Here is an 8,945-nt window from a genome sequence, read left to right on the forward strand (position 1 = left end):
ATTCTATATTCACGGTTCAAAATTAATGTTGTTTTCATGTCGTAAATATTTTATTCTCGATCGACCGTCCGGGAAACTTCCTTCTGCTCTTTCTGAAAACTGTGTATCAATAGTTATTTGCTTTTTCATCAATATTTGTTTTGCATAAAGCAAGCTAACAGAATCTGTACCTTGCTGAGTTCGCATTTGTTAGCGTTAATAGTATTTTCGGTCAGATGTTTCTGTTTTTTATGAGAGGTTTATTGTTTTGGTCTCCCATCCTAACACTAACCCCGCGAAACAGGGCTTGACTTCAGTGAAGTTTAGTATTACAAAGCTTTCAGATGCTCAGAGGGCACACTTGTGGTGAAAAGAAGTTGTGAGGGATTTTGAAAATTATCAACATGTCAGCCCAGAAGCCAATATTTCTCGCTTCTCTTTTATTTGTTATTCTTCAGAGACTGGAATGCTGTATTTCAATACCACACAATTCAGTGCCTTCTGATTTTCTGTAGCACGTACCACAGGCAACCCAGTGTATGCTTCACAGAAGCATCTAGTTTTTCGTTAGCAGTTTCTTCAGCTACGAGGCTGGTACCAATCGAAAGGAAAGGAACTTTATTTTAGTGTCTAGTCGTTCTAGGGCTGGAGCGCTAATTGGGGACACTTAAAACTGAAATGAACAATGAAAGTAAATCAAGTCAAATGTCGGTTTTTGAGGAGAGGGGAAACCGGAGTACCCGGAGAAAACCTCTCGGTGCAGAGTAGAGAAGCAACAAACTCAACCCACATATGACGCTGAGTTTAGTAATCGAACCCGGGCCACACTGGTGGGAGGCGAGTGCTCTCACCACTGCGCCATCCCTGCACCCCATAGATCGAACCCGAAGGTCCGCTCTTTACTCCCCATCCCTCTGTTGAAGTCACCGAGGATCGAACTGGGGACCTCTTGATCCAAAAGCAACGCACTAGCCAACTGAGATACGCCTGCTCCTTGCTGGATCTATGTCATCGTCGTCAGGCCTGTATGTGTTCGGGATAGACAGATCGGCAACAGTGGCTGCAGGTCAACCTTAATGGAGTTGGTTGGTTGTTGCTGGTTTCCTTGTTGGCGCGCGCTGCTTCTTTAGTCTCCGTTTCTCCTGGATGTCTCTTCTTCTTCTTTGTTCAAAATCTGCTGATAGTTGCTGGATCTCTTGGAGCCAAGCATCTCAGTCAAAGAGTCAAAGGCGAGGGTCATCCAGTTCTGATGATTATTTCTTTGGGGCCCCAATACTGCGCTGCCCAGAGGCCAATTCGCTTTACTGGATGATATTTGGCAATCATTCGCTAGACATGGTCTGCCCAGCGTAGCTGAAATTTCAGCAGCATATCCTCAATGCTAGTCATGCTTGCGCCCGTAAGGCCCTCGTTCTTGGTGATGTTCGTGGATGTCAAAAATTGACCGCAGACATCTCTGGTGGAAGCTTTTCAGGATCAACCGGCTCAACGGGATCGGATCGAATGCATGTGAAGGCGCCGCACGGCTGCCGCCATACGATCCATGTGTGATCTCGGAGCACCGCAGACCCAGCTAGATGTAATTGACTGCATGGGAGTCGATTTTGAGGAGGGAGGAAAATCGGAGTACCCGGAGAAAAACCCTCGGAGTCAGATTGAGATCGACCGAAACTCACTCCACGTGCGACCTCAGGGTTGAACCTGGGTTTCAGAGATGGGAGGCCTGGTTGATGACCACTAGGCCATCACTAGGCCATCAAGAGAGTGGGTGCCAAGACTATTTGCAACGGGTCTCAGAGGCTGTTCTGGAGTAAACTACATGTACATGTTCTCTTTTTATGGACTCAACATGTATACATTCATATTTTGGATCATTCTATAACAAAGCAAAGATCAAAAGAACTAATGCTGCTTACCAACAAAAGCAAAAGATCACGGAGCACAATAAAAATAGCACTACCAACATCAGGTCCATTATTGTAATGTAATCTCAATTTCAACTTCGACTAAGGAATTATAGCAATGACCTTTACCACACATAAAATAAATGGAGTTTCTGATGTAATCTCAGTTTCCATTAAGAGAAGGCAAGTACTCTTGGGAAAACTCATGAACCGTCTGTCTTTGCAATACATGTATATCTGTACAGCCTTTCTTGGCTAAGTCTAACACCTTATCCAGATTATCCACATGAAGTCTGGAGTCCATCTGAAACATGACAATATTTCCAGATTTTGGCAACAATGCCAGGCTCAACTTTGGACCTCCAAAGCTCTCTTCCAAGTAATTAATGTCCATAAGCGGTTTGTCATTCACAAAGCTCACAGTGCAGGCACTCACATAGTCTTTCATGGGTATCCCTGCATCAATTAGAGCCAAAGTTGCAGCATTGATGCAAGCGCTCTGGTTAGAACCATCAGCTTGAAGAATCTGAAACATTAAGAAAAATTTAGCACCAGAAATATTATTTTTTACTCTTTTTTTACTCATTTTCTTTACCAGAGGCATTATTTTTAAAGACTGCTAAATTGGTACATACAGTAGTCAAAAGCAGGTCTTAACCCATTCACACCTCTAGGATGCCCCCTGTTGACGTGCAAAATTGTCTGGCCTTAGACAGAGTAAAATTTGCCAAGTCTCACTCCCAGGAGTCAATAATTTAAAAGCTCCATGAAAAAAATGGAGGTGGTGACCACACATTTTTCATAAAAAGGTATGTCCAGTTTTGGAGGACATCATGCTTGACTAGGTAGAACCCATGGTCACCGAGGAAAGAACAACAAAGTTATTGTTTATCTTAGACACAGAAGCGGCTATAGTAATAGTAAAATTAGCGTGTTATTGAAAAGGAATCTAACCACTCAATAACTGTTTGCCAATAATATTGTTAAGAACTGTTGTTTAAAATACATCATTCCCTTCTTGAGAACTTGCAATATTACAGAAATTTCTTATGTTTTGAAGAAATCCATGGTTCAGTGCTGTGACCTGTTGGCTTTGAGCATGTTTACAGCCATTACAACATTTCACTACATAATAATATTATCTACTCTGGCTGGAATTTTTCGCCTGATGTGAAGCAATCTGAAATCCAGCAAATCAGAGGCTTTGAAATCCAGAATCCATTGCGTGGAATCCAGAATTCACGGATTTCAATGTAATCCAGGATCCATTTCAGAGGAACCTGGAGGAACCTCCAGAATCCACAACTTGGGATCAGAATGACACCTGGATTCCTTTACATAGGATACAATTTTCATCAATGGATTGAGTGGGAGACTAGTCCAGACGACTGTTGTTTAATGTGCCTGATGTTTAGACAAGCAGAGCAATAATCACCTCAAGAAGATGAAGATGACTTCTGGTCAGGACGTTAAATGTCAGTTGAACATTTTAAATTTCACTAATTACATTGCACCTCTTTCCTTTGTCTTAAAAACCGTTTTTGTTATTAGTACAAAAGCAGTAAAGAATGTTGTTTAATCAAACCCAATTAATCGATGGATACATACATCTCCTCTATTACCCATCGACCAGGGTAATCCCTCAAGGAACCAACATTGGACCTATACTTTTTCTTCTCTTTATTAACGACATCCCATTACATACCCAAAATTCTAACATCATTATTAATTTAATGCTGATAACACTACGTTAACAGCTTGCTCTAAATGGAATAATATTTCTTCAGTAAAAAATAACATTCAAGGTGACTTAGAGAACATTCAGCAATGGGAGAATATGATCAAAATGGTACAGTTGCAATCAATGAAAAGAAAACAAAATCTAAGATCAACATCAAGATGTTGATTTTATCATTGCCTTGAATGGCTCACAGATTGAAGGAGTAAGATAACACAAATTCCTTGGGGTTGAGATTGATGATGACTTAATATAACTTTTGAAAATCACTGTAATGCTATTGCTGAAAACGTGTAAAAAAGAATTGGTCTACTGAAATATATCAGTCCATACTTAAAGAGAGACCATGAGAAAACATACTGCAATGCTGTCATCAAACTAGCTCTCCTATATGGTGCTAACATATGTACATCAACATCTAAGGAAAACTTGAACAACATTATTTTTTAGACTGCAGAAAAGAGCTGCAAGGATCATCCTGGGTGCAAACCCACGCTCATGCCCATTGCCTTTGTTCAATACGCTAAATCTACCTTTCTGTCAAGACACGTACGTCTAAAGGTGCACATTGATTCTCAAGAGAACACTTGGAAAAGCACCTGAATACCTGAAATCTATGCTTAAACTGAATTCTGATGTCCACTCCAGAAATACACGTTTCAGTAACTCAACCTACGCTGTCCCCTATACAACAACTCTGCTGAAGGGGTCGAACGTTCACAGTCAGATCAATTAAAGACTGGAATAACTTAGAGGAAATGCTCAAAAGCTCTAAGGACACAAGGTTCAAAATGAGACTAATGAACACTCTTTTAGAAAGACAGAAAGAAATGAAAGAATTGGGCACGCCAGCTCTGCGTGCGCCAAACGCACGCACACGTGAAGCACTATAGTTAAGAAAATATGGTAACCCATCGATGCGAGAAATTTTGGTTTTATAGTCATGATGTCATCGACCATCCGTACATGAGTACGTCCACTCCTCCATGTATGTCAATGTGACCAGTACCATGCTAGTTTAAACAGCATACATCTTTGATATTGGACATCCATATTTTGACCAACTGACACCTGTCAAAACAAGGTATCCGCTGACCAGTATCACATGACCATATCCTGGGCTCAAGCTTAGAGTTTACTGAGGTTATCTTTTTTTTTTTGAAGTTTGACCGCTGACCAGGTACTGGTTTTTGATTGGATTGCAGGCTTAACCCAGGTTAACTCACCTAAACGTAAGCAAAGCTTCATTTTTCGCATGCTCTCTGTGGCTCGACGTGGCTACACGGCCATACTAGGTCAACTATAGTTCTTACACAGTCAACGCTTTTCGCGTTCAGGGGGAAAAAAGTTTGGAAGATGTTTTCTTTCTGCTTTTTTCGCTGGTTTCAATCCAGTTTGACATATCAAGATAGCTGTGGTCCACAATGGTGGCTACGCAGTTATTCAAGTCAAGCATCGGACTGATATAAACTTAAAGCTGAGTGTTTATTTTTAATTTGCTTACAGCTGCTTTTTTTCTCTGTATTGCAATTTTTGGCATATCTTTAGAAGCTCTGGTAAGGTTACATGATGTCTGGAGGATCCATGACTAGAACAGAAATGAAAGGAGAGCATGAGAGAACAACAACGACAAAACAGAATACCTGTAATAGCAGCTCATACGTAGTGGAAGAAGTTACTCCACATTCAAATTCTTTGCTTGGGCACTAAACCATTTGTTATTTTCAAATGAGAATCAAATTTTTATTGTCAACTGGAAGTGCTTGTTAATCTGTTTCCCAACTGGTTTTTGATGTGCCTCGACAGTGACAAGGAAATTTTGCCCTTATGTTATAAACATGTAATCACAATGAGTTCTCGCAAAATTTAGGAGGAAATTTCACTAGCTTGTGTTTTCAAAAATTTGTGTAAAGCACCTAAACGTTATTTAAGTGTTGGAGCGGATCTTGTTTGAAGTTGGTCCTTACTTAGTTGCATTGCTGTATTTTGCCGATTCATGTTCCAAGCCAATGTGGTGTGTTTCAATGAAGTACATCAAAATGTGAATGATTTCGTTTCCAGAGATAAAGTGGAATAAAGTACATCAGTAAAACTCATTTTTGACCTTGAACTGACAAATTTTTTTTTATGACTTCTAATTTTAGCTTGATACCTATTCGCTGGCTATTGACAGTTGACTCTGAAATGGCTTTTTTCCTTTTCCATTCGCTCGCTTAGGGGGTACTTGTTTTCTTTTAAAACTCATGCCGTTCAAGAAAAATCCATTGTCAAACTGGTGAATTCCAAAGTAAATTTCACTCGAAAAACCGATATCGTACTCATTGCTTCGTGATTCATGCAAAATTATATAGGTTTTTGGTGTAAAATGTACCGTGGAATTCACTAGTTAGGCAATGAACTTTTCTACAGAAGAAAGCAAAGAAAATGATTTAATTGTTAAAGCAGCAACCGGAAACATCAAAATGTGGACAATTCGAAACCTTTCATTTTCACTAACCCTACAGGCAGTAAGAATAAATAACCAGGGAGTTCCGCTTGTAGGCTTGGCTATTTTCTATAGATATATTAAACTGATAAATCATGTCCTAACTTCTACGGAAATGCCACAACAGTGGAAACTTTGACCAATAACAATCCTGCGCACCTTATTGAAATTTTTTGAAAGACTTGCTTGATTCATCATTGACTAAGCCCATATTTTGAAGGTGTCCACCACAAACACATATTTGCTTACAGGAAATATCATGGCTGTGACACAGCCCTTCTCAGTTTAACTGAGCAATGGAAGGAAGACATTGACAACGACAAAATGATTGGCCTGGTCTCTGTGGACTTGTTGTCAAAGCTTTCAACACTCTATCTGACGAACTACCCCAGTAATCATCTTGAAACTGAAAGAATATGGAGCTAACAAAGCCATAGCTGCCCTGATAAAAGATTATCTATCAAATCGATTCCAAAGAGTGAGATTTGAAGAGACATTTTCAAAGTAGCAATTTAAGTATCAAAGGTGTCCCACAGGGATCCATTCTTGGGCCCCTTGTTATTTAACATCGATCTTTATCAATGATCTCTCATACATTACTAAGAAGAGTATACTGTGCACCTATGCTGACAACAATCTCTCAAGAAATGAGGAAACTATTCACTTAAAAAAATGATCTTGCTTGTGCTGATAAATGGTTTGCATGCCAAGCATAATCTCAGAGGTACCACAATAGTGGACCTTCCGAAAGTGAAATCTGCAACTTACAGCTTAAGATCATGGCGATACATTGCACCAAAATTGTGGAATTCTATCCCATACAAAACCAGGAAGATTCAAACAATTATACCGCTTTGAAGAACAACCTGAAAACACTAAATTTCATCGGAGTATCAGGGTTTTCAATAATAAGTTTAGTAGTTGGCAAAAACTGAGGAGTAGGTGGAGAATGGATAACGTGCACCAAAGGTGTGCTTTCCAAGGGCGGAAGATACAAGCTTGTAGGTGGTTCGGGGTATCGACCTCACCCGGGAAAATTTTGAAATTTGGGCATCTTAGATTGTATTTCCTGCATTCTGTAGCACGAATTAGGGTATTTTAACAGAACACTAAGATTGTTAATCAGCTTTTAATTAATAAAGAGTACATGAACATATATATTTTTGGAAATTCAGTTGATGGCAAGACATATTTTAGGTGACATAGCCCGTTTAAGGCTCATTTGCATTCTTTTCAGATGCGAGCAATGCATTTCATCTGTTGTAACTGAAAAGACCTTTCGCTAATGCTTCAAATGTAGTTAGCAAATCAGGCAGCTTACATGTACATCAAGTACTAGACTGCTAGACCGCTGCCTCAAAAATGTGTGTTCTTGATCCTTGAACACCTCCTTTTACACGGACAGGAAACCAAATCGCCGCCAAAATTACTCAGAATTCAGGCATCTCTCTTTTTTTTTTGTGAACAAATCCTTACCAAGCAAAGGCTCGTGTTTTGTGCGAATGTTTCTGATGTTATTCATAAAATTTGGGGTAATTTCCAAGGAAAAGTAGGTGGCGAGTTCATGTGCAATAAATTTCACCGGCCGCCAGCTCTTTTTGAAAACCCTAGACTATGATGTATCCACGATGTGTGGCTATTTCTGCCCTTTTTTACAATTTTTATGCTATCCTTGTTAGACAATATCTTGTAGTCAATATTAAATTTTTTATGATTGCATCATTATGACTTGTCAGTCTTCTTAATTTAGTTTTCTGTTATAAACTTCCAAGAAGTTTTTATCTTTGTAAGTTTCTCTTTATTATTTTTGGCATACCTTGAAGCTAGCTTTTAGCTATTAGTGTACTGACCATGTTAATATAATTAAAAGTGAAAGATCACTTGATTGATGCAAAGAGGATGATCATTGCAGTTAAGAAACCAACTGTAGCCATGAAATCCATACTTGGGCAGGACTCAACCCTTTTTACCCATCCCTTGCACCCTGCAATGATACAGTCATTGGTTTAAGGCCAATTGAAGCTTGGAATGTTTGGGACTATTTGCCACTCCTTCAGTTGCGTCATTAGCCAATTCCTGCCAAAATGCAGACTACAGACTGTGCAGACCGTCCAGACCAGGGTAAAAATATGGTGTTACCCACACTATTATTGAGAGCTAACCGAATGTTATTTAGGCTCAATTAGGCTAACCAGATTGACATTCAGGCTAACCGAATTTTCATTTTACAGACAGTCTGCACACTCTGCATTTTTCAGTGTGAAGCCCCAAATGAGATCTTACTGCTTACTACTCCCAGTTCCCAGTTCAACATACCAAATGTACCGTAGTTATATCTGTCTGATTCCCTGGACACAACCCCGCCCTCTCACTACCCGCTCCCCTCCCCCCACCAAAAAAAAAAGCTCCTGTTTTAAGGATTCTCTATTTTTGCAAATCCCATAATACAGTTCATTTTGGGGGTTGTTTGCATTGAAGCAATGGATATAACCAGTATTAGTATATACTAAAACAGTGGATAGCGTTGAACGCGGGCGCTGATTGGCTCGTCAAACTCCGAATATCCTGTGCCTCAGTGTCGGTGGCTAGCGTTGGATATTTACCTCGCCGCTTCGCCGCTCGGTAAATATCCACCGCTAGCCACCTCCACTTCGGTGAATAGTTGTCAATAATTGTTATATAGCTGAAATTTTTCCCCCAACAGCACACGCTCTCATTGGTTACTTCGAGGTCACATGACATCTAACAATAAAACTGTTTCCTGCCAAAAGTCTCTAAGCGGGCAACAGTGCAAAATCTATGACGTCAGAGGGTAACAGTGCACTGTTACCCACGAATG

General features: G+C 39.9%; 1 protein-coding gene across 1 annotated transcript in view; it reads right to left on the minus strand.

The window, feature by feature from the left end:
• Positions 1-1,803: 1,803 nt before the first annotated feature.
• Positions 1,804-8,945, minus strand: part of LOC138013147 (exosome complex component RRP41-like) — a 7,950-nt gene continuing 808 nt past the window's right edge. The window contains exon 2 of the mRNA XM_068860143.1: positions 1,804-2,409. Within this exon, the coding sequence (XP_068716244.1) occupies positions 2,047-2,409 (363 nt within the window). The 3' untranslated portion in view covers positions 1,804-2,046. The remainder of the gene's footprint in view (positions 2,410-8,945) is intronic.

This window comes from Montipora foliosa, chromosome 8, assembly GCF_036669935.1.
Source record: "Montipora foliosa isolate CH-2021 chromosome 8, ASM3666993v2, whole genome shotgun sequence".
NCBI classification, from domain to species: domain Eukaryota; kingdom Metazoa; phylum Cnidaria; class Anthozoa; order Scleractinia; family Acroporidae; genus Montipora; species Montipora foliosa.